At 45.2% G+C, this 27488-nt stretch overlaps 1 protein-coding gene across 1 annotated transcript in view; it reads right to left on the bottom strand.

The window, feature by feature from the left end:
• LOC311116245 (contactin-5-like) overlaps positions 1-27037 on the bottom strand; it is a gene marked incomplete at both ends in the record, with an annotated part of 103516 nt that extends 76479 nt beyond the window's left edge. Inside the window, 5 exons of the mRNA XM_084191355.1 lie at positions 12512-12582; positions 16612-16761; positions 22268-22426; positions 26016-26088; positions 26969-27037. Of these exons, the coding sequence (XP_084047481.1) occupies positions 12512-12582; positions 16612-16761; positions 22268-22426; positions 26016-26088; positions 26969-27037 (522 nt within the window). The remainder of the gene's footprint in view (positions 1-12511; positions 12583-16611; positions 16762-22267; positions 22427-26015; positions 26089-26968) is intronic.
• Between the last annotated feature and the right edge of the window lie 451 nt (positions 27038-27488).

The raw sequence follows: 27488 nt of genomic DNA, 5'->3' as shown, positions 1-27488 counted from the left end.
CTTTAGATAGAAGTGGATTGATTCTGATTCCCTTACTTTAGATAGAAGTGGATTGATTCTGTTTCCCTTACTTTAGATAGAAGTGGATTGATTCTGTTTCCCTTACTTTAGATAGAAGTGGATTGATTCTGTTTCCCTTACTTTAGATAGAAGTGAATTGATTCTGATTCCTTTACTATAGATACAAGTAGATTGATTCTGATTCCTTTACTATAGATACAAGTAGATTGATTCTGATTCCCTTACTATAGATACAAGTGGATTGATTCTGATTCACTTACTATAGATACACATGGATTGATTCTGATTCCCTTACTATAGATACAAGTGGATTGATTCTGATTCACTTACTATAGATACACATGGATTGATTCTGATTCCCTTACTATAGATACAAGTGGATTGATTCTGATTCCTTTACTATAGATACAAGTGGATTGATTCTGATTCACTTACTATAGATACACATGGATTGATTCTGATTCCCTTACTATAGATACAAGTGGATTGATTCTGATTCCCTTACTGATTGATTCTGATTCCCTTACTATAGATACAAGTGGATTGATTCTGATTCCCTTACTGATTGATTCTGATTCCCTTACTGATTGATTCTGATTCCCTTACTATAGATACAAGTGGATTGATTCTGATTCCCTTACTGATTGATTCTGATACCCTTACTATGATTCCCTTACTACTGATTCCCTTCCCTTACTAAGTGGAATGATGAATCACTTTAAACCGAACACTGATGTAAGAACTGATCACTCATCAGTGATGATCATCCATTTGGAGGTCCTCATCCATTTGGAGGGCATCACAAGTCAATGTCCTCATGACCTACTTACATGTGTGACGTGTCCCTCTTTCTCAGGACTTGTCATTTTGAGTCATATTATTTATCCTGGGCTGTGTCCCAAATGATACCCTGTTCTCTATATAGTGCACTACATTTGACCAGAGCCCTATGGGTCCTATGGGTCCTGGTCTAAAGCAGTGCACTATATAGAGAATAAGGTGGCATTTGGGACTAAGCCCTGGGTCCAGATCCAGCTACATTTTTCTGGCTGCAGCATGTCTGTGATCAATGGAGATGAATATTGAAACAGACGGAGCAGGATGGTGTGAGAGCTGCTTCTGGCAGCCAGAGCGTGTGAGTGGGCTGGGGGTGGGGCTTGGGCTGTGTGTGGGGCTGGGGCAGCCAAGGTATTGGGCTCAGTCAGGTTATTAAGCAGGATGAATGTGTGTGTGGGTGCGTGTGTGCGTGCGTGTGTGCGTGTGTGATGGCTGCTCCCTTAGCCAGCCTTAGCAGTCCCCCCCCCGACCCACACACACCCACCCACACACACACACATCCTAGATGGCAGGGAGCTTATATCCCAGTGATATACTGGGCTGTACACACTACCCTCTGTAGCGCCTTGCGGTCGGAGGCCGAGCAGTTGCCATACTAGGCAGTGATGCAACCAGTCAGCATGCTCTCGATGGTGCAGCTGTACAACCCTTTGAGGATCTGAGGACCCATGCCAAATATTTTCAGTCTCCTGAGGGGGAATAGGCTTTGTCGTGCCCTCTTCACGACTGTCTTGGTGTGTTTGGACCATGATAGTTTGTTGGTGATGTGGACACCAAGGAACTTGAAGCTCTCAACCTGCTCCACTACAGCTCCGTAGATTGGAATGGTCCTCTTCTTTTCCCAGATAAACATCCTACTATCTGGAGCAGAGCACTGCCGAACATCAGAGCACTGCCGAACAGCCCAGATAAACATCCTACTATCTGGAGCAGAGCACTGCCGAACATCAGAGCACTGCCGAACAGCCCAGATAAACATCCTACTATCTGGAACCTGGGCCTTTATCCCCCATAATGCTACACTAAGGTGTGCTTCTCCTGCCATGCGTTCCAAATGGCACCCTATTCCCTATATAGTGTACAACTTTTGACCATGAACCATAGGTGATATATCAGTGACAGTTGGACCTGCATGGTGTACTTAATAAGTATAACCATCACCTACATCCACATCTGGTCCCTCACTCCCCAGTCAATAGCACCTTTAACTGCCCCCATTTCATATCCTACAGCTTTGTTCACTTGACTATGCGTCCTTTCCTCTGCACAATCACAATGACTGCATCCGAAATGGCACCCTATTCCCTATATTGTGCACTACTTTTGACCAGATCCCTACGGTGCCATTTGAGACTCAGCCAATTCTCTATCCCCACTACTCTTGAGATAGAGCCAAAGGTGCTCTCTCAGATGACAAACATTCCACCCTAATATGGTGGTAACGTGGCTGCAGATTGATGAAGTTGTGTTGTAAAGAAGGAGAGGGACAGCAGTGGTTCCTAAACATCCCTGCATGGCTTTATGGGGGATTGGATGGAGACTGAAGGTTAATGATGATTACCGCTCTCTAGGGAGACTACAGCTTCATAATCTTTCATTCCACACTGCTGCAGATAAGACCAAAACATGCAGGCACCGCACACACTAACTAGCAACCGAACTGTCGGCGCACAACAATATAGTCCATCAGATGTCAACAAACATGTAACAGCTTTATAACAATAATGTTGTAATAACAAGATTGTCTCTTATTAAAGCAGGAAATCTGAAACAACTAACTGCTACTTGGTACGACATACTCATGTAAGAGACGGTACCAAATATTATCCACATTTTACACTAAAGAACAAATATAATAATTATATAAAATAATATAAGAAATATCAACTGAAACCGACGACTGAATAAACCAAATCACTTTTTAAACAAGAAAGGAAAAACCTACATTGAACCATAATAAATAATAATTTATTAGATTCATATAAAGTGTTTTACATAGTAAGAGGGGGATATAGCAATTCGTTTGATATGCAATTAAAGTTCCTTGCAAAACTACTCATCCCCCTTGGCGTTTTTCCTATTTTGTTGCATTACAACCTGTAATTTAAATTGATTTTTATTTGGATTTCATGTAATGGACATACACAAAATAGTCCAAATTGGTGAAGTGAAATGAAAAAAATAACTTGTTTCAAAAAATAGAAAATTAAAAAATTACGGAAAAGTGGTGCGTGCATATGTATTCACCCACTTTGCTATGAAACCCCTAAATAAGATCTGGTGCTACCAATTACCTTCAGAAGTCACATAATTAGTTAAATAAAGTCCACCTGTGTGCACTCTAAGTGTCACATGATCTCAATATATATACACTGCTCAAAAAAATAAAGGGAATACTAAAATAACACATCCTAGATCTGAATGAATGAAATAATCGTATTAAATACTTTTTTCTTTACAGAGTTGAATGTGCTGACAACAAAATCACACAAAAATTATCAATGGAAATAAAATGTATCAACCCATGGAGGTCTGGATTTGGAGTCACCCTCAAAATTAAAGTGGAAAACCACACTACAGGCTGATCCAACTTTAATGTAATGTCCTTAAAACAAGTCAAAATGAGGCTCAGTAGTGTGTGAGGCCTCCACGTGCTTGTATGACCTCCCTACAACGCCTGGGCATGCTCCTGATGAGGTGGCGGATGTTCTCCTGAGGGATCTCCTCCCAGACCTGGACTAAAGCATCCGCCAACTCCTGGACAGTCTGTGGTGCAACGTGGCATTAGTGGATGGAGCGAGAAATGATGTCCCAGATGTGCTCAATTGGATTCAGGTCTGGGGAACGGGCGGGCCAGTCCATAGCATCAATTCCTTCCTCTTGCAGGAACTGCTGACACACTCCAGTCACATGAGGTCTAGCATTGTATTGCATTAGGAGGAACCCAGGGCCAACCGCACCAGCATATGGTCTCACAAGGGGTCTGAGGATCTCATCTCGGTACCTAATGGCAGTCAGGTTACCTCTGGCGAGCACATGGAGGGCTGTGCTGCCCCCCAAAGAAATGCCACCCAACACCATGACTGACCCACCGCCAAACCGGTCATGCTGGAGGATGTTTAAGGCAGCAGAACGTTCTCCACGGCGTCTCCAGACTCTGTCACGTCTGTCACATGTGCTCAGTGTGAACCTGCTTTCATCTGTGAAGAGCACAGGGCGCCAGTGGCGAATTTGCCAATCTTGGTGTTCTCTGGCAAATGCCAAACGTCCTGCACGGTGTTGGGCTGTAAGCACAACCCCCACCTGTGGATGTCGGGCCCTCATACCACCCAGTCTGTTTCTGACCGTTTGAGCAGACACATGCACATTTGTGGCCTGCTGGAGGTCATTTTGCAGGGCTCTGGCAGTGCTCCTCCTGCTCCTCCTTGCACAAAGGTGGAGGTAGTAGTCCTGCTGCTGGGTTGTTGCCCTCCTACGGCCTCCTCCATGTCTCCTGATGTACTCGCCTGTCTCCTGGTAGCGCCTCCATGCTCTGGACACTACGCTGACAGACACAGCAAACCTTCTTGCCACAGCTCGCATTGATGTGCCATCCTGGATGAGCTGCACTACCTGAGCCACTTGTGTGGGTTGTAGACTCCATCTCATGCTACCACTAGAGTGAAAGCACTGCCAGCATTCAAAAGTGACCAAAACATCAGCCAGGAAGCATAAGAACTGAGAAGTGGTCTGTGGTCACCACCTGCAGAACCACTTCTTTATTGGGGGTGTCTTACTAATTGCCTATAATTTCCACCTGTTGTCTATTCCATTTGCACAACAGCATATGAAATGTATTGTCAATCAGTGTTGCTTCCTAAGTGGACAGTTTGATTTCACAGAAGTGTGACTGACTTGGAGTTACATTGTGTTGTTTAAGTGTTCCCTTAATTTTTTGAGCAGTGTATATACACAAGTTCTGAAAGGCCCCAGAGTCTGCAACACCACTGAGCAAGGGGCACCACCAAGCAAGCGGCACCATGAAGACCAAGGAGCTCTCCAAACAGGTCAGGGACAAAGTTGTGGAGAAGTACAGATCAGGGTTGGGTTATAAAAAAATATCAGAAACTTTGAACATCCCATGGACCACCATTAAATCCATTATTAAAAAATGGAAAGAATATGGCACCAGAACAAACCTGCCAAGAGAGTGCCGCCCACCAAAACACACAGACCAGGCAAGGAGGGCATTAATCAGAGGCAACAAAGAGACCAAAGATAACCCTGAAGGAGCTGCAAAGCTCCACAGCGGAGATTGGAGTATCTGTCCATAGGACCACTTTAAGCCGTACACACCACAGAGCTGGGCTTTACGGAAGAGTGGTCAGAAAAAAGCCATTGCTTAAAGACAAAAAATAAGGAAACACGTTTGGTGTTTGCCAAAAGGCATGTGGGAGACTCCCCAAACATATGAAAAAAGGTACTCTGGTCAGATGACGTTATCTACGGGTTCTGTCCACCACCGCCTGTCAGATCTACAGGTAGAGGATAATATGTCTCAACAGAGGATAACATGTCTCACCAGTGGAGTTTGATTTATAGCGTTATTGTGTATGTGAAGAGATTAAAGGAGAAAGTACTATTCCCGAATACGCTGTTAAATAGAACACTAGTGTAAATATTTAAATCCCTGTATGAATAGAACACTAGTGTAAATATTTAAACCCCTGTATGAAAAGAACACTAGTGTATGAAATAAAATGCATGCACTCACTAACTGTAAGTCGCTCTGGATAAGAGTGTCTGCTAAATGACTAAAAATGTAAGAAATGTAAAGGAAGAATTTGTGAAGAAGAGTATAATGGGTGACTAGAGATTTGATAAAGTAAGAATGGACAAAATTATCATAATATAGAACTGGCACACCCACAAGTAGATGTACGTAAGTAAAAAGTATTCTGAGAAGTTCAGGTTGGTCCCTTTATGGATCATTTGATAAAGATACGGTTAAAGTTTTTTATATATTTTTTGTCTTATTTGTTGTTTGTTTCACAATAAAAAAATATTTTGCATCTTCAAAGTGGTAGGCATGTTGTGTAGATCAAATAATACAAACCCCCCCAAAAAAAAATTCAATTCCAGGTTGTAAGGCAACAAAATAGGGAAAATGCCAAGGGGGGTGAATACTTTCACAAGCCACTGTAGCGCGCTAATAATATAATATCTTAGTAATATGAAGAAATAAATGTTTCAATACAAGGTCACATGACGAACAGAGGGATTGAGTCTTGGGACATTATATTAGAGGCTGCAATCTGGTGTTTGGGTTAGAGATAAGCTTCCTGAGGACAAATAGATTGGCCGCCAGTACTCACTGAACTCAAACAGGCTGTAAGGGACACAGTGGGACAGAGGTATGAGTAATTGAATAAGAGACGTTCTTGACAATTTCCAATTATTATTACTCAGTTCTGTTTTTTATTTTTATTTTATTTTTTATTTCACCTTTATTTAACCAGGTAAGCCAGTTGAGAACAGGTTCTCATTTACAACTGCGACCTGGCCAAGATAAAGCATAGTAGTGCAATAAAACAGCAACACAGAGTTACATATGGGGTAAAAAACATAAAGTCAGAAATACAACAGAAAATATATATACAGTGTGTGCAAATGTAGCAAGTTATGGAGGTAAGGCAATAAATAGGCTATAGTGCAGAATAATTACAATAGTATTAACACTGGAATGCTAGATGTGCAAGAGATTATGTGCAAATAGAGATACTGGGGTGCAAATGAGCAAAATAAATAACAATATAGGGATGAGGTAGTTGGGTGGGCTAATTTCAGATGGGCTGTGTACAGGTGCAGTGATCGGTAAGGTGCTCTGACAACTGATGCTTAAAGTTATTGAGGGAGATAAGAGTCTCCAGCTTCAGAGATTTTTGCAATTCGTTCCAGTCATTGGCAGCAGAGAACTGGAAGGAATGGCGGCCAAAGGAGGTGTTGGCTTTGGGAATGACCAGTGAGATACACCTGCTGGAGCGCAGACTACGGGTGGGTGCTGCTATGGTGACCAATGAGCTAAGATAAGGCGGGGATTTGCCTAGCAGTGATTTATAGATGGCCTGGAGCCAGTGGGTTTGACGACGAACATGTAGTGAGGACCAGCCAACAAGAGCGTACAGGTCACAGTGGTGGGTAGTGTATGGGGCTTTGGAGACAAAACGGATGGCACTGTGATAGACTACATCCAATTTGCTGAGTAGAGTGTTGGAGGCTATTTTGTAAATGACATCGCCGAAGTCAAGGATCGGTAGGATAGTCAGTTTTACGAGGGCATGTTTGGCAGCATGAGTGAAGGAGGCTTTGTTGCGAAATAGGAAGCCGATTCTAGATTTAACTTTGGATTGGAGATTCTTTATGTGAGTCTGGAAGTTGAGTTTACAGTCTAACCAGACACCTAGGTATTTGTAGTTGTCCACATACTCTAGGTCAGACGCGTCGAGAGTGGTGATTCTAGTCGGGTGGGCGGGTGCCAGCAGCGTTCGATTGAAAAGCATGCATTTAGTTTTACTAGTGTTTAAGAGCAGTTGGAGGCTACTGAAGGATTGTTGTATGGCATTGAAGCTCGTTTGGAGGTTTGTTAACACAGTGTCCAATGAAGGGCCAGATGTATACAAAATGGTGTCGTCTGCGTAGAGGTGGATCTGAGAGTCACCAGCAGCAAGAGCGACATCATTGATATACACGGAGAAAAGTGTCGGCCCAAGAATTGAACCCTGTGGCACCCCCATAGAGACTGCCATAGGTCCAGACAACAGGCCCTCCGATTTGACACACTGAACTCTATCTGAGAAGTAGTTGGTGAACCAGGCGAGGCAGTCATTTGAGAAACCAAGGCTATTTAGTCTGCCAATAAGAATGCGGTGGTTGACAGAGTCGAAAGCCTTGGCCAGGTCGATGAAGACGGCTGCACAGTACTGTCTATTATCAATCGCGGTTATAATATTGTTTAGGACCATGAGCGTGGCTGAAGTGCTTCCGTGACCAGCTCGGAAACCGGATTGCATAGCGGAGAAGGTACGGTGGTATTCGAAATGGTCAATTATCTGTTTGTTAACTTGGCTTTCGAATACTTTCGAAAGGCAGGGCAGGATGGATATAGGTCTGTAGCAATTTGGATCTAGAGTGTCACCCCCTTTGAAGAGGGGGATGACCGCAGCAGCTTTCCAATCTCTGGGGATCTCAGACGTTATGAAAGAGAGGTTGAACAGACTAGTAATAGGGGTAGCGACAATTTCGGCGGCTAGTTTTAGAAAGAAAGGGTCCAGATTGTCTAGCCCAGCTGATTTGTAGGGGTCCAGATTTTGCAGCGCTTTCAAAACATCAGCTGTCTGAATTTGTGTGAAGGAGAAGCGGTGGGGGCATGGGCAAGTTGCAGCAGAGGGTGCAGAGTTGGTGGCCGGGTTAGTGGTAGCCAGATGGAAAGCATGGCCAGCTGTAGCAAAATGCTTGTTGAAATTCTCGATTATTGTAGATTTATCGGTGGTGATAGTGTTTCCTAGCCTCAGTGCAGTGGGCAGCTGGGAGGAAGTGCTCTTATTCTCCATGGACTTTACAGTGTCCCAAAACTTTTTGGAGTTAGTGCTACAGGATGCAAATTTCTGTTTGAAAAAGTTAGCTGTAATTCGGGTAGCACCAGTGAGTTAAGTAAGAAGGTCATGTCATCTAAAACAATAATCTGTTTCCATTACGTGGAACTGTGTCGGGAATTAAAGTAGATCCAAGTAAATGTTTTTAGTACCGAATATTGAGCTGATAAGCACCAGCTTTCTGAAGGACCCAGCAGATTTGTCAAACAACAGGTTTCACATTTTGACTAGTTGATGTCACAGTCAGTACAGATCATATGTCAATGCAACAGGCCAAAATGATAAGATTACAAGAAAGGGGCTCTGGGATTGTTTACTTTAGAAGGTGCCAATACATCTTAACGGGACACTGTATCCTCTGATGTGTCTGAAGTAGGATTCTGTATACGCAATGTTTTATGAAGACTTCCTGCCCAAGATGCAGTAAACTTGATTTTCTTCCAGGACTGATGAATGTCCACTACCAGGTTTACCAATGATTCTGTATCTCTCCCTTTGAAAGGCTTCCTGAGGCAGGTGCCTTAGGAGAGCAGTTATTGAGACTGTGTACTATACAGTATAAAGGTACTCGGATCCGGCTGTTAAGGGAGCTCCCAAATTAAGTAAGACCCGGCCATTTTGTTTGTTTTACCACACACGCCAGCACCCACACACAACACACCTGTTATCAATATTTGTTAGTGGTGTCAAAACTGTGTTTGATTTCCATTTTGGTTTTAGTGGGTTAGAAAGGGTTAGAAAGGATGCACCTTAAAGGGCACACAAATGAAATATTCTGAAGTATCTGTTGTCCGAGATTTCGTTGCACACATGTAAATTCTCTTGATAAGAAATGTACTGAAAAACCCCAATGTAAACCTGGTACACTAGATGTTTGGAATGTTTGAAATGAGTCTGAGGTACAGGGGAAGAAAAGGGAAAGAAACACTCACTTAATGGGGTTGAATGACCTCTGACCTCTGTTCTGACTTTCTGGTGAGGCCTGATCACCCTCACTAGAAAGGCTAGAGACATTGGGTGACATTTAAATGTAATATGTAAACACTGATAATTAGGAAGAAGTCCTATGATTCAGAGAGAGAGAGAGAGACAGAGAGAGCGAGACAGAGAGAGAGAGACAGAGGAGAGAGAGAGACAAAGAGAGAGAGGAGAGAGAGACAGAGAGAGACAGAGAGAGACAGAGAGAGACAGAGAGAGACAGAGAGAGACAGAGAGAGAAGAGAGACAGAGAGAGGAGAGAGAGACAGAGAGAGAAGAGAGAGAGGAGAGAGAGAGACAAAGAGAGAGAGAGAGAGAGAGAGAGAGAGAGAGAGAGAGAGAGAGAGAGAGAGAGAGAGAGAGAGGAATCTCATCCTGGAATGTGGAGAGATAAGAGGTCTTTAGCTGACATCACTCACACTCAGGCACCTGCCTCCAGGTTCTTTGGTGTGTTTTTTTTTTCTGGGTATGGAGTTGCATGTGCCCTAGACCAAATTCCTGACATCCCTAGACACGTAAAGAAAATTGGCAATGCTACTCGAAATGCCTTGGAACAATTGAATGGGGAACAAAAAAAAATGGTGTAAATTGGGGGGCACTCATGCAATCATTGGCAATGAATGTTGCACTTTTGTCCCAGATCACTCTTCTAATATGACTGATCTCACCGACTACATCGCCACTGTTAGTAAGAATAATTCCCCACAACCAGATGCTTGCAACTTGATTGGAATCCCTGTTTGGAAGTTGCCAAATGGGCTGCAGCGTTTATTTTTTTGCTTAGTTTGCCTAATTGTGTTATTAACATGCTGTGTATGTTTGTGTATTTTGGATAAATTCACTCGTTAATAGATGTATAACCTTTATTATGATGATAGTATCACCATGCTAATTAGATTGTGTAACCCAGAATGAAGTGTCTATCTCATACATTTTGAACGATTATTATCATAGAAGTGATAAAAGTAGGGAATGTGGAGGGAAAATGTATAGTCTGGAGACAGCCTTGAATTGTATATCTTGTCTCATACAATCATTGGTTCCTGTAGGTGCTGGGTAGAGATATAAGGGGAAGACGGTCATGACCCCCTCCTCAGACCTTTTGGCAGACGGTCATGACCCCCTCCTCAGACCTTTTGGCAGACGGTCATGACCCCCTCCTCAGACCTTTTGGCAGACGGTCATGACCCCCTCCTCAGACCTTTTGGCAGACGGTCATGACCCCCTCCTCAGACCTTTTGGCAGATGGTCATGACCCCCTCCTCTAACCTTTTGTCAGAACGCCCACAATATGTTCTATAAGTTAAGATAGGAGATGGTGCCAGTCACATGCAGAAACCAACCCTTTGAACCATGTAACTTGTCTGTGTAAGTAGTATATAAGAGATCTAATGGGACTTCCCCGGCAGAGCTCCCTTCAGACCGGTACTTTATGCATCTAAGTTTGACTGTGACCTCTCCAGCTTGCTGATAATAAAGAATGATTCATTTAAGATTGACTTCAGGTGTCCCTCGTGGTAATTTCCACGACAAAGGCAACGCTGCTGATACCTGCGTCAGGACATTGAGACAGGCAACGCTGCTGATACCTGCGCCAGGACATTGAGACAGGCAACGCTGCTGATACCTGCGCCAGGACATTGAGACAGGCAACGCTGCTGATACCTGCGCCAGGACATTGAGACAGGCAACGCTGCTGATACCTGCGCCAGGACATTGAGACAGGCAACGCTGCTGATACCTGCGCCAGGACATTGAGACAGGCAACGCTGCTGATACCTGCATCAGGACATTGAGACAGGCAACGCTGCTGATACCTGCGCCAGGACATTGAGACAGGCAACGCTGCTGATACCTGCGCCAGGACATTGAGACAGGCAACGCTGCTGATACCTGCGCCAGGACATTGAGACAGGCAACGCTGCTGATACCTGCGTCAGGACATTGAGACAGGCAACGCTGCTGATACCTGCGTCAGGACATTGAGACAGGCAACGCTGCTGATACCTGCGCCAGGACATTGATACAGGCAACGCTGCTGATACCTGCGCCAGGACATTGAGACAGGCAACGCTGCTGATACATGCGTCAGGACATTGAGACAGGCAACGCTGTTGATACCTGCGCCAGGACATTGAGACAGGCAACGCTGCTGATACCTGCGCCAGGACATTGAGACAGGCAACACTGCTGATACCTGCGCCAGGACATTGAGACAGGCAACGCTGCTGATACCTGCGCCAGGACATTGAGACAGGCAACGCTGCTGATACCTGCGTCAGGACATTGAGACAAATGTATTATAATCTTACTCTTATCAAACCAAACTTTAAAATATGTAAACGCGTCAAACTTGGGTAGGAGCTTCAGGCTGAGGGTAGGAGCTCCAGGCTGAGGGTAGGAGCTCCAGGCTGAGGGTAGGAGCTCCAGGCTGAGGGTAGGAGCTCCAGGCTGAGGGTAGGAGCTTCAGGCTGAGGGTAGGAGCTCCAGGCTGTGGGTAGGAGCTCCAGGCTGAGGGTAGGAGCTCCAGGCTGAGGGTAGGAGCTCCAGGCTGAGGGTAGGAGCTCCAGGCTGAGGGTAGGAGCTCCAGGCTGAGGGTAGGAGCTCCAGGCTGAGGGTAGGAGCTCCAGGCTGAGGGTAGGAGCTCCAGGCTGTGGGTAGGAGCTCCAGGCTGTGGGTATATATGCTATCTTTATAGCCTTATTCTGACTCGAGCCCTCGGTTTGGATCAAAGACACACAGTTCCTGGGTCACATGCTAGTAGCTAGGCACCTGAAATAGGAGAGTTCTGTTTTTATGGAGTGGGGTTAACAGGGTAGGGTGAGTGAGTGAGTGAGTGAGTGAGTGAGTGAGTGAGTGAGTGAGTGAGTGAGTGAGTGAGTGAGTGAGTGAGTGAGTGAGTGAGTGAGTGAGTGAGTGAGTGAGTGAGTGAGTGAGTGAGTGAGTGAGTGAGTGAGTGAGAGAGAGAGAGAGAATATCTGTGTGTGTGAGCGAGCTAGCGAGGGCAGTGTTGTTGTGGAGTAGAGGTTAAAAAAGGCCCTTACCTCCCAGGAAGTTACCAGTTCATGCCTGCGGCCGTTGCCTCCACTGACGTTAGCTGGGGCCACCGACGGGACTGGAAGTTAGGGCACAAGAAAAACAACACCAGCAATCACAAGTCATATATTCTCTCCTGTAAGACCATAGCTGACTGTTATTTACCAAGTCAGTTCAACTCTGCTCAACCCATAGCGCTGCTCATTTCAAGAGGCTCAAGACCAGTTGTAATGTGGAAAAACAGGACTCAATACCACTAGAGCTACAGTATCGGTGACCCATAGCTCTTGTCCCAAGAAACCGAAACGGAATCATAAAAGTAGAAAAATACCAGTATATGCCATTTAGAACACACTTTTTTATTATAAAAAAAATCACTATTTATATTTTACACGACCAAAAGTATGTGGACACCTCCTCAAACATCTCATTCCAAAATCATGGGCATTAATATGGAGTTGGTCCCCCCTTTTGCTGCTATAACAGCCTCCACTCTTCTGGGAAGGCTTTCCACTAGATGTTGGAACATTGCTTCAGGGACTTGCTTCCAGTCAGCCACAAGAGCATTAGTGAGGCCGGGCACTGATGTTGGGCGATTAGGCATGGCTCGCAGTCGACGTTCGAATTCATCCCGAACGTGTTCGATCCACACCAATCTCAACAAACCATTTCTGTATGGACCTCTCTTTGTGCACGGGGGCATTGTCATGCTGAAACAGGAAAGGGCCTTCCCCAAACTGTTGCCACAAATTTGGAAGCACAGAATCATCTATAATGTCATTGTATGCTGTAGCGTTAAGATTTCCTTTCAGTTAGGAGGATGGTAGGGTTAGGGGGAAATAACAAAGGAAAATATATTTTAAAAAAAATATATATATATATATATACACTACCAGTCAAAAGTTTGGACACACCTCCTTTTGTTTGGACTATTTTCTCCATTGTAGAATAATAGTGAAGACATCAACACTATGAAATAACACATATGGAATCATGTAGTAACCCAAAAAGTGTTAAACAAATCAAAATCTATTTTATATTTGAGATTCTTCAAAGTAGCCACCCTTTGCCTTGATGACAGCTTTGTACACTCTTGACGTTCTCTCAACCAGCCACATGAGGTAGTGTCACGGATTCTGCCGAGGCTGCCCCTCCTCCTTGCTCGGGCAGGCTTCGGCGTTCGTCGTCACCGGAGTACTAGCTACCGCCGATCTATGTTCTATGTTTCTATGATCTACCTGTTGTCTATTGTCACATACCTGTTGCCCCATGTGATTACTCCTTCCCTATTTAACCCAGCGGCTCCCAATGTGTTTTGTGCGTGTTTGTTTTTCGTTTCGTGTGTCGTTTGGTGAGCGGGTTTGTTCCTCCCGTTTGGTGAGCGGGTTTGTTCCTCCCTGTGTGGAGGTAGTCTGTGTTGTATTCTTTACTTATTCAGTAAAGTACGTTTTCATTGAGTTCTGTGTCCTGCGCCTGACTTCAATCCATCACATTACACTGACACTTGTGACAGGTAGTCACCTGCAATGCATTTCAATTAACAGGTGTGCCTTGTTAAAAGTTAATTTGTGGAATGTCTTTCCTTCTCAATGCGTTTGAGCCAATCAGTTGTGTTGTGACAAGGTGGGGGGGGGGGGGGGGGGTATACAGAAGATAGCCCTATTTGGTAAAAGACCAAGTCCATATGGCAAGAACAGCTCAAATATGCAAAGAGAAACGACAGTCCATCATTACTTTAAGACATGAAGGTCAGTCAATATGGAAAATGTCAAGAGCTTTGAACGTTTCTTCATGTGCAGTCACAAAAAACATCAAGAGCTATGATGAAACTGGCTCTCATGAGGACCGCCACAGGAATGGAAGACCAAGAGTTCATTAGAGTTACAAGCCTCAGAAATTGCAGCCCAAATAAATGCTCAAATAAGCAAAGACAAATTACAGTCCATCATTACCTTTATTTTGTTTTTATATTTGTACAGATTTTTTAGTTATTTTTTCTGATTATTTTACAAATATATATATATTTTTTGGGGGGGCTGCATTGTTGGTTAAGGGCTTGTAAGTAAGCATTTCACTGTAAGGTCCACACCTGTTGTATTCGGAGCATGTGGCAAATAACATTTGATTTGATTTGAAGGTCAGTCAATCCGGAAAATGTCTAGAACTTGCAAAAACCATCAAGCGCTATTATGAAACTGGCTCTCATGATGACCGCCACAGGAATGGAAGACCCAGAGTTACCTCTGCTGCAGAGGATAAGTTCATTAGAGTTACCAGCCTCAGAAATTGCAGCCCAAATAAATGCTTCACAGAGTTCAAGTAACAGACACATCTCAACATCAACTGTTCAGAGGAGCATGCGTGAATCAGGCCTTCATGGTCGAATTGCTGCAAAGAAACCACTACTAAAGGACACCAATAATAAGAAGATACTTGCTTGGGCCAAGAAACACGAGCAATGGAAATTAGAGCGATGGAAATCTGTCCTTTGGTCTGATGAGTATGAATTTGAGATTTTTGGTTCCACTTTGTGAGACGCAGAGTAGGTGAACGGATGATCTCCGCATGTGTGGTTTCCACCGTGATGCATGGAGGAGGAGGTGTGATGGTGTGGGGATGCTTTGCTGGTGACACTGTCAGTGATTTATTTAGAATTCAAGGCACACTTAACCAGCATGGCTACCACAGCATTCTGCAGCAATACGCCATCCCATCTGGTTTGCGCTTAGTGGGACAATCATTTGCTTTTCAACAGGACAATGACCCAACACACCTCCAGGCTGTGTAAGGGCTATTTGACCAACAAGTGCTCAGCATATGTGGGAACTCCTTCAAGACTGTTGGAAAAGCATTCCAGGTGAAGCTGGTTGAGAGAATGCCAAGAGTGTGCAAAGCTGTCATCAAGGCAAAGAGTGGATACTTGAAGAATCTTAAATATAAAATATATTTAGATTTGTTGAAAACATTTTTGGTTACTACATGATTCCATATGTCAGCACGGTCCGGAACAGAAACAGGCTGTGTCCTAAGTGGAAGGCTTCAAACCCTGGTCAAAAGTAGTGGACTACATAGGGCATAGGGTGTCATTTGGAATGCACACATACCGTAGCAACGTTCACTAGTGTAAATCGCCTATTTTACCAGCAACTTTATTGCATAGCGTTTTGAAAAGGATATACTTATTTCATGAATGCTTTGTTTATTTATATTTTTAAATTAGTTTACTGCTGAGACGGGTGCTTTTGTTTTGCTAGTTTGAGTAAGAAAAAAAAACGTTAGTAAAACACGTGAGTGAGATTCATGCTTTTGCTTAGTGAGAAAACAATTATTTTGGATTGAACTGTAGTCAGATACTGTATGTTCTCACGCAGCTAGACCGAAACCCAAACCCCCAACACCATCTAGACCCACACCCCAACCAAGACCTTCAACACCAACTAGACCCACACCCCAACCCAGACCTCCAACACCAACTAGACCCACACCCCAACCCAGACCTCCAACACCAACTAGACCCACACCCCAACCCAGACCTCCAACACCTGCTAGACCCAAACCCAGACTTCCAACACCTGCTCGACCCACACCCCAACCCAGACCTCCAACACCTGCTAGACCCACACCCCATCCCAGACTTCCAACACCAACTAGACCCACACCCAAACCCAGACCTCCAACACCAACTAGACCCACACCCCAACCCAGACCTCCAACACCAACTAGACCCACACCCCAACCAAGACCTCCTACACCAACTAGACCCACACCCAAACCCAGACTTCCAACACCAACTAGACCCACACCCCATCCCAGACTTCCAACACCAACTAGACCCACACCCAAACCCAGACCTCCAACACCAACTAGACCCACACCCCAACCCAGACCTCCAACACCAACTAGACCCACACCCCAACCAAGACCTCCTACAACAACTAGACCCACACCCCAACGTCCAACACCAACTAGTCCCACACCCCAACCCAGACCTCCAACACCTGAAGGGGAGTTATACTCAACCATTAGGGACCCACAGAGGTGGTGTTGGTGTACAGTTACACGCACGCACACACACACACACACACACACACAGAGAGAGAGAAGTTACCTGCTTCTTTAGTGCGGACCCCCCTGGATGGGGCACTGGGGTCTCCTGTCCCGATAGCGTTACTGGCTACAACCCTGAACTCATAGTCCACCCAGGGGTTGAGCTCCACAGCCATGGCTGACTCCATGTCCCCTGTCACTGGCTCTGGGTCTGGAGAGGATGGAGGGAGGGAGGGAGGGAGGGAGGGAGGGAGGGAGAGAGGGAGGGAGGGAGGGAGGGAGGGAGGGGGAGGGAGGGAGGGAGGGAGGGAGGGAGGGAGGGAGGGAGAGGAGGGAGGGAGTGAGGGAGGGAGGGAGAGAGGGAGAGGGGAGAGACAGAGATAGAGAGACAGAGAGACAGACATTGGTTTCGCGGCCAGAACTGCATGATAAACAGGGCCAGAACAGTAGAAATACATCAGAAGCAAGAACAGAGATGTTGACTCAGAATTAAACAGAACATGTTGACACCACAGTACTGTACAGTAGGGAAAACATTGTCTATTGGAATCATAACCCTGTTATTGAAATGCACTCATGGAATGACATGATGTAATCCTGCCACAATGCAGATACACTTCCTCTACATTTGAACTGAATACTATACGATCTGATAATCCACTACAGTTATATTGTATCGTACTCTCCGATTCCTTATTATGGCTTACTTTTCAATAATATAAAGATAACTATGACAGGACAGGACAGGACAGGACTGGCTGGCTGGCTGACTGGCTGGCTGGCTGGCTGACTGGCTGGCTGGGTTAGCCAATGACGGCAAGCTAGCCACAAACTCAGCTTATTAATGTTAAAACAATTACCCATAGGGCAAGTCAATGAACAGTTGGCTAAAATAGTACATGGATTTGTCTGAAATGGCACCCAATTGCCTTTATAGAGCAGTACTTTTGACCAATTATCAAATCAAATCAAATTGTATTTGCCACATGCGCCAAATACAACAGGTGTAGACCTTACAGTGAAATGCTTACTTACAAGCCCTTAACCACCAATGCCGTTTTAAGAAAAATAAGTGTTAAGTAAAAAATAGATAAGTAAAAAATTATAATTAATAATTAAAGAGCAGCAGTAAAATAACAGTAGGGAGGCTATACACAGGGGGGTACCGGTATAGAGTCAATGTGCGGGGGCACCGGATAGTTGAGGTAATTGAGGTAATATGTACATGTGGGTAGAGTTAAAGTGACTATGCATAGATAATAAACAGAGTAGCAGCAGCGTAAAAGACAATGCAAATAGTCCGGGTAGCCATGATTAGCTGTTCAGGAGTCTTATGACTTGGGGGTAGAAGCTGTTAAGAAGCCTTTTGGACCTAGACTTGGCGCTCCAGTACCGCTTGCCGTGCGGTAGCAGAGAGAACAGTCTATGACTAGGGTGGCTACAGTCTTTGACAATTTTTAGGGCCTTCCTCTGACACCGCATGGTATAGAGGTCCTAGATGGCAGGAACCTTGGTCCCAGTGATGTACTGGGCCGTATGCACTACCCTCTGTAGTGCCTTGTGGTCGGATGCCGAGCAGTTGCCATACCAGGCAGTGATGCAACCAGTCAGGATGCTCTCGATGGTGCAGCTGTAGAACATTTTAAGGATCTGAGGACCCATGCCAAATCTTTTCAGTCTCCTGAGGGGGAATAGGCTTTGTCATGCCCTCTTCACAACTGTCTTGGTGTGTTTGGACCATGATAGTTTGTTGGTGATGTGGACACCAAGGAACTTGAAGCTATCAACCTGTTCCACTACAGCCCTGTCGATGAGAATGGGGGCGTGCTCAGTCCTCTTTTTTCCCCTGTAGTCCACAATCATCTCCTTGGTCTTGATCACGTTGAGGGAGAGATTGTTATCCTGGCACCACACGGCCAGGTCTCTGACCTCCTCCCTATAGGCTGTCTCATCGTTGTCGGTGATCAGGCCTACCACTGTTGTGTCGTCGGCAAACTTAATGATGGTGTTGGAGTCGTGCCTGGTTATGCAGTCATGGGTGAACAGGGAGTACAGGAGGGGACTGAGCATGCACCCCTGAGGGGCCTCCGTGTTGAGGATCAGCGTGGCAGATGTGTTGTTACCAATCTTTACCACCTAGGTGCGGCCCATCAGGATATCCAGGATCCAGTTGCAGAGGGAGGTGTTTAGTCCCAGGGTCCTTAGCTTAGTGATGAGCTTTGAGGACACTATGGTGTTGAACGCTGAGCTGTAGTCAATGAATAGCATTCTCACGTAGGTGTTCCTCTTGTCCAGGTGGGAAAAGGGTAGTGTGAAGTGCAATAGTGATTGCATCTTCTGTGGATCTGTTGGGGCTGTATGCGAATTGGAGTGGGTCTAGGGTTTCTGGGATAATGATGTTGATGTGAGCCATGACCAGCCTTTCAAAGCACTTCATGGCTACAGACGTGAGTGCTACGGGTCGGTAGTCATTTAGGCAGGTTATCTTAGTGTTCTTGGGCACAGGGACTATGGTTGTCTGCTTGAAACATGTTTTTATTACAGACTGTCAGTGAAGACACTTGCCAGTTGGTCAGCGCATGCTCAGAGTACATGTCCTGGTAATCCATCTGGCCCCGCGGCCTTGTAAATTTTGTCCTGTTTAAAGGTCTTACTCACATCGGCTACGGAGAGCGTGACCACACAGTTGTCCGGAACAGCTGATGCTCTTATGCATGTTTCAGTGTTACTTGCCTCGAAGCGAGCATAGAAGTCTGTAAGGCTCGTGTCACTGGGCAGCTCGCGGCTGTGCTTCCCTTTGTCTGTAATATTTTGCAAGCCCTGCCACATCCGACGAGCGTCGGAGCTGGTGTAGTACGATTCAATCTTAGTCCGGTATTGACTCTTTGCCTGTTTGATGGTTCGTCGGAGGGCGTAGCGGAATTTCTTATGAGCGTCCCGGTTAGAGTCCCGCTCCTTGAAAGCGGCATTTCTACCCTTTAGCTCAATGCGGATGTTGCCTGTAATCCATGGCTTCTGGTTGGAGTATGTACGTACGGTCACTGTGGGACGACGTCATCGATGCACTTATTGATGAAGCCAATGACTGATGTGGTGTAGTCCTCAATGCCATCGGAAGAATGCCGGAACATAGCATGGCGCTTGTAATGCCAGGGTAGTGGGTTTGATCCCCGGGACCACCCATATGTAAAAGTGTATGCGCACATTAGTCGCTGAGCTACTGCCTCTCTCCTCTTATCAAGTCTCCCATCCCCCATGTCTTCAGATCACTGTGTAGAGCTACTGCCTCTCTCCTCTTATCAAGCCATTCCACATTAACACCAGGGCACTCTGCAAGCTAACTGCTCTTCAAACACATGCTGATAACTCTGTTGGCAAGAAAGGAGAACAGTGTGTCCCAAATGGCATCGTATCACCTATATAGTACACTGCTTTTAAGCAGAACCCAATGGGCCCTGGTCAAAGATTGTGCAGTATATAGGGAATAGGGTTTCATTCAGGATACAACCCTACAGCTAAAAGCCCTCATTCCCTGTATGCTCTTTCCACATGCATCACTGGGACCCTAATACTATTTTCTCCAAGTCAGTGTTGTTGATCAAGGCCTAATGGTCTTTCCTCCGGTTCTGTGTTGTTGATCAAGGCCTAATGGTCTTTCCTCCCAATCCATGTTGTTGAACAAAGCCTAATACTCTGTCCTCCCATTCAGTGTGAATCATCCTACATCTATGGACATTATTCATTATGGAGCTCTAAACTCTAAACTCTAAACTCTAAACTTTACTATTATTCTCATCCTCCGTACGCAGCAGCAGAATATTACACCTACTGAGTCAGCAGTCATCCTCTGACATTAACAGAGCAGCAGCAGCAGCAGATTACACCTACTGAGTCAGCAGTCATCCTCTGACATTAACAGAGCAGCAGCAGCAGATTACACCTACTGAGTCAGCAGTCATCCTCTGACATTAACAGAACAGCAGCAGCTGCAGATTACACCTACTGAGTCAGCAGTCATCCTCTGACATTAATAGAACAGCAGCAGCAGCAGATTACACCTACTGAGTCAGCAGTCATCCTCTGACATTAATAGAACAGCAGCAGCAGCAGATTACACCTACTGAGTCAGCAGTCATCCTCTGACATTAATAGAACAGCAGCAGCAGCAGATTACACCTACTGAGTCAGCAGTCATCCTCTGACATTAATAGAACAGCAGCAGCTGCAGATTACACCTACTGAGTCAGCAGTCATCCTCTGACATTAACAGAGCAGCAGCAGATTACACCTACTGAGTCAGCAGTCATCCTCTGACATTAACAGAGCAGCAGCAGCAGCAGATTACACCTACTGAGTCAGCAGTCATCCTCTGACATTAACAGAACAGCAGCAGCAGCAGATTACACCTACTGAGTCAGCAGTCATCCTCTGACATTAACAGAGCAGCAGCAGATTACACCTACTGAGTCAGCAGTCATCCTCTGACATTAACAGAGCAGCAGCAGATTACACCTACTGAGTCAGCAGTCATCCTCTGACATTAACAGAGCAGCAGCAGATTACACCTACTGAGTCAGCAGTCATCCTCTGACATTAACAGAACAGCAGCAGCAGCAGATTTCAGCTACTGAGTCAGCAGTCATCCTCTGACATTAACAGAACAGCAGCTGCAGATTACACCTACTGAGTCAGCAGTCATCCTCTGACATTAACAGAGCAGCAGCAGCAGCAGATTACACCTACTGAGTCAGCAGTCATCCTCTGACATTAACAGAACAGCAGCAGCAGATTACACCTACTGAGTCAGCAGTCATCCTCTGACATTAACAGAACAGCAGCAGCAGATTACACCTACTGAGTCAGCAGTCATCCTCTGACATTAACAGAACAGCAGCAGCAGATTACACCTACTGAGTCAGCAGTCATCCTCTGACATTAACAGAGCAGCAGCAGCAGCAGATTACACCTACTGAGTCAGCAGTCATCCTCTGACATTAACAGAGCAGCAGCAGCAGATTACACCTACTGAGTCAGCAGTCATCCTCTGATATTAACAGAGCAGCAGCAGCAGATTACAGCTACTGAGTCAGCAGTCATCCTCTGACATTAACAGAGCAGCAGCAGCAGATTTCAGCTACTGAGTCAGCAGTCATCCTCTGACATTAACAGAGCAGCAGCAGATTACAGCTACTGAGTCAGCAGTCATCCTCTGACATTAACAGAGCAGCAGCAGCAGCAGATTACACCTACTGAGTCAGCAGTCATCCTCTGATATTAACAGAGCAGCAGCAGATTACAGCTACTGAGTCAGCAGTCATCCTCTGACATTAACAGAGCAGCAGCAGCTGCAGATTACACCTACTGAGTCAGCAGTCATCCTCTGACATTAACAGAGCAGCAGCAGCAGATTACACCTACTGAGTCAGCAGTCATCCTCTGACATTAACAGAGCAGCAGAAGCATGTGGGGGTCTGGAACAAAAAGCATTAGTCACCATTTGGGGCCATCCTGAATGTAGAGTTTTTATTTCCTTCATATTGGTTTCCACAAGACAATACATTGTCTATGCAACTGAAATTCTCTGGCCTCCATATTGGTTTCCACAAGGCAATACATTGTCTATGCAACTGAAATTCTCTGGCCTCCATATTGGTTTCCACAAGGCAATACATCCTCTATGCAGCTTAACATCTCTGGCCTAAAACAGGACAACATACCTGTCCTGAGGGTCTGCCAGCCCAGGGAGAAGGGGCTCCGGGCCTGAAGGTTGTAGCTGCTGATGGGGCTGTGGTTGTCCACCCCTCTACTCCACGACAGGGTGGCTGTAGTGGCTGTGATCTCCTCTACTATCACCACACCAGGGGGTCCTGGAGGGCCTAGAGGGATCAGAGAGAGAAAGAGGTGAGGAGAGATAGATAGATAGATAGAGAGAGAGAGAGATAGATAGATAGATAGATAGATAGAGAGAGAGAGAGAGAGAGATTGGGTGAAATACCACAGTTTGCAAGATTTGTGACCTGTTGCCACAAGAAAAGGGCAACCAGTGAAGAACAAACACCTTTATAAATACAACCCATATTTATGTTGGTTTATTCTCCCTTTTGTACTTTAACCTCTACGGGATTGGTGTCCCATATACGGGACGGTTGAGCTAATGTGCGCTAATGTGATTAGCATGACTGTTGTAAGTAACAGCAAACTTTCCAGGACATAGACATGTCTTATATGGGCAGAAAGCTTAAATTCATGTTAATCTAACTGCGATATCCAATTTACAGTAGCTATTACAGTGAAAAAATACCATGCTATTGTTTGAGGAGAGTGCACAACAACAACAAAATTATCACGGCAACTGGTTTGATACATTCACCTCTGAAGGTAAATAATGTACTTACATTCAGTAATCTTGCTCTGATTTGTCATCCTAAGGTTCCCAGAGATAAAATGTAGCATGGTTTTGTTTGATAAAATCAATTTTTATATTCAAATGTAGGATCTGGGTTCTACAGTTTGAACCCCTGCTGTCTCTGGCTCCACACCCACCCTGCCCGGGCCATCTAGATGTGTGAAAGTTAGTGTATAAGCTAATGATCCATCATGTATGACTTTCCTGGGAGTGTGTAAACTTACATTTTGTATTACCATATCATTTTTGTATGTTCTCTATAGTTATGTACTTGAAAATTTATCAATTTACCAATTCGGCACATTTGGGCATACTTGATACAAAATAGTCCAGTCTTGCAATGCTTCAATGGATCAATCTGAAACTTTGCACAGACAATGATGCCATCTAGTGGCCAGAATCTAAATTGCGCCTAAACTGCGATGTTATATTGTGGCCTTTCTCTTGCATTTCAAAGATTTTAAAAAAATACAGCGGGTAAACGCAAGTATTTCCCGTGACTGTGCCTCAAAACACAAAGCCTTCACTATCTCACAAAGCTTTTACTGTTTCATCCTGGAATATCCAAGGCCTGAGGTTATCTGCCTTTGGCCTAAAGAGCAGGAACCTGGACTTGACCAAAGAAATCAGAAATACAGACATTGTCATCCTACAAGAAACATGGTATAGAGGAGATGGACCCACTGGTTGCCCTCTAGGTTACAGAGAGCTGGTAGTCCCATCCACCAAACTACCAGGTGTGAAACAGGGAAGGGACTCCGGGGGTATGCTAATTTGGTATAGAGCAGACCTAACTCACTCTATTAAATTCATCAAAACAGGAACATTTTACATTTGGTTAGAAATTCAAAAGGAAATTATCTCAACAGAGAAAAATGTCCTCCTGTGTGCTACCTATATATCCCCCGACTAAAATCCCTTAAATGGTAGACCTGCACAAGGCTGGGATGGGTCCATCCAGGAAAGAGGGAAATCAATAATTTCCAGGCCCAGGGACATGTACTAGTCTATGGTGACCTAAATGCCAGAACTGGACAAGAACCTGACACCCTCAGCACACAGGGGGACAAAGACCTATATATTATGGCATTGATTCCTACACAGTGAATGAATATCCAACATGGTCAGTTAAGTAAACAATGGCTCATCTGCGTTACATGGTGCATCATGGGTCATCAAGTCATAGGATGGTTACATTCGCATGACACATGTAACACTGCTTACAGCACCACATCAAATTTATCTTTTGGGGTCGAGTTGATGCAGATCCAAGAACGGAGGATGATGTTTGTCTCTGTCAAAATGTTCTGAAAACGTTGTCCCTGCTACCAGACAGTTCAGCTTGTTGGATTCTTCGGTGTTTGTTTCTGGCGGCTGTAGCAATTGGCTTTCCCTTCCTCTCCTACTCCAGCAGGGTCGTTTGATTTAGCGCAAAGACACATCTTGCCCAGAAGGCCAGCCCAAGTGGGCTCAGGGCTCCACCCCCTTGTTTTCATTCAAAGTGAAAACACAACACAAGAAGTGGGAGGCCTGCCACACCACCACACAATCACTGCCACACCACCACACAATCATAAAGTAAATAAAATGTAAACCCTCATTCCGTATTCATTTAAAGGCCGAATCTGCAAGCCTGTGCACCCCGCAATACGGAATGAGGGTTTACATTTTATTTACTTTATGATTGTGTGGTGGTGTGGCAGTCGACCCTTCTTCTGTTTCAAACTGCCAAACATATGCTTACCTCAGCAGCTTCATCTGCAGTAAATATAATCTATAAGTGGTGCAACACATCCACCAAACAGTCTGAAGGAGAGGACAAGAGGAGCCGTGAGAGACCAGCTGTAAACGACTGCGCCTGACAGCTGGTGCTGGTGTCAAGGGTTCTGCTGCTGGCCAATGAAAACCAACATTGTGTGTCTCAAAGGGTCCATAAAAGGGTCGGTTTGAAAAGTACATTTGCATTCCGAGGAGGGATATTAATATGCATTCTGTGTCGCCATGGGAACCAGCTAGCCAGCAGGGGAGGATTAATTTTTTAGTCTGGATGAACAGTGTGAAATATGCTTCCCTGTCTGGTCTGTATGGCTCCGCAGCAGTCAGTCAGTCATTAAAACCGAGGTGTATGAAACCACTAATGTTCCGGACGGCATCTATAGATGTGGAGGATGTACCCAGTGTAACTTCACGAACAAATGTACAATGTTCAATCACCCTTTTACGGGCCAGGCCATTAAGATTAAGGGCATCATTACATGTTCCACACAAAAATGTGATACACCTGATCAAGTGGTCTATGCTATGTAGGTAAAACAAAACGAGCTCTGAAAACAAGGACAGCAGAACACAGGAGTAATATCAGGACCCTTGACCAGAGAAACCGGCTCAGAGCCTGTGGCAAAAATGAGGAGACATGAACAGGTATAGGCCAATCAAAAGGTTCTTTATTGTAAACCAAAAACGATTAACTTGAAACAAAGAGAAAAGGAATGAGGTGGGGAAATGTCATGATGTAGGGTGTAGGTAAGGTTCATGGATGCATGAATCTGTGTGTGTGAACATGACTGAGTGGAAACTAAGTAAACCTACAAAGGAACAAACAAAACAGGATCATACCTGGAGGAGCATGGAGAGAGAGAGAGAGAGAGAGAGAGAGAGAGAGAGAGAGAGAGAGAGAGAGAGAGAGAGAGAGAGAGAGAGAGAGAGAGAGAGAGAGAGAGAGAGAGAGAGAGAGAGAGAGAGAGAGAGAGAGAGAGAGAGAGAGAGAGAGAGAGAGAGAGAGAGAGAGAGAGAGAGAGAGAGAGAGAGAGAGAGAGAGAGAGAGAGAGAGAGAGAGAGAGGGGTTAGTGAAGCAGTTTTAAATACCCTGAGCCCAGGTGGCTCCAATCACACCAATCACTAACGACCCTCCTCTGTCTGCAGGAGGAACCGCCCCTGCACTGCAGAGGGGCCGTGACACCCCCCTCCTTAAAATGAGGGTCCCACCCTCAACCCAAATTACGACCCAACATATTTAAAACAATCCAAAATTCCTCCCAAAAACCAAAAAAAACGGATACCAGTCCCGGCTTCTAACAGTAGCCCCGTGTTCCCTAGCTGACTGTCCGTCCTCAAACTCAGCAGCCCTGGTACCTGGGGAGCAATTTAAGAGAAAAGAGGCGCAGACAGCCCGCAGGGGTCAGCAGAGAGAGAATACAAACAGGCTAAAGGAGCACGGGACAGAGCATCAGCAATGATATTATCCTTACCACTAATATGTCTAATATCAAGGTTGAATGGTTGCAAGAACAAAGCCCAACGCATCAGGCGCTGGTTTGGATTTTGCAGGGACTTCAGAAAAATAAGTGGGTTGTGGTCAGTAAACACAGTTACAGGGGTTAAACCAGAACCAACATAGACCTCGAAGTGCTGTAAAGCCCAAATGAGACATAAAGCCTCCTTTTCAATTACAGAATGGTTTTGCTGATACTTATTACATTTCTGGGAAAAGAAACTGACTGGACACTCAACATTGTCATCATTTTCCCGGAGAAGCACAGCCCCAGCACCAATTTGACTGGCATGTACCTGCAATTTGAAAAGTTTCCCAAAATGTGGTGCTGCCAACACAGGTGCCAAACACAAAAGAGCCTTAACTGCATCAAATGCCTCTTGACACTGGGTGGACCAGATAAATTCAGCCTTCAACAGATTGGTCAGGGGGGACACTACTACCGAAAAGTCTTTACAGAAAGCACGGTAGTACCCCACCATTCCCAGGAAGCGCATCAGTTATTTCTTTGTGGAGGGCTGTGGGAACTGCTTCACAGCCTGAACCTTGGCTTCCACGGGACAAACACCCTGACCCACAACCTTGCCCAGGTATGTGACTGTAGCTTTAGCAAACTCACACTTTGTCAAATTGATAGTCAACCTGGCCCACACCAGTCTTTTGAACAGGGCTTGCACTCTACAGACATGCTCCTCCCAAGAGTCTGAGTATACGACCACGTCATCCAAATAGACGGCACACCCTTCCAGACCTGAGACCACCCAGCAGCCTCTGGAAGGTGGCTGGAGCATTCCGCAAGCCGAAAGGCATCACTGTATATGAGAACAAACCAGATGGAGTTATAAAGGCAGCAATCTCACAAGCTCTTTTGGTAAGGGGTACTTGCCAATATCCCTTTAAGAGATCAAATTTGCTAACATACTTTGCCGACCCAACTTGATAAATACAGTCCTCCATCCTAGGAAGAGAGTAAAGGTCTGCTTTAGTAACATTGTTAACTTTTCTATTATCAGTGCAATGTCTAAAAGTGGAATCAGACTTCTTGACCAGAAGACAGGGTGAAGCCCAATTTGAACAACATGGCTCCGCAATACCATTGTCCAACATATACTGCACCTCTGTTTCCAACTGCAGTCTCTTCTCCTGAGATACACGATAAAATCTCTGTTTAATAGGCTTAGCATCTCCGATATCTATGTCACGCTCAATTAAATGGGTTCGATAGTGTGTCAGAAAACAAAACATGGTAGCTTCTAATAAG

The sequence above is a fragment of the Coregonus lavaretus genome, assembly GCF_964263955.1.
Source record: "Coregonus lavaretus genome assembly, contig: HAP1_SCAFFOLD_843, whole genome shotgun sequence".
Taxonomy (NCBI): Eukaryota; Metazoa; Chordata; class Actinopteri; order Salmoniformes; family Salmonidae; genus Coregonus; species Coregonus lavaretus.
Note: the sequence above shows the minus strand (reverse complement) of the source record. Positions and strands in the feature narration are given on the sequence as shown.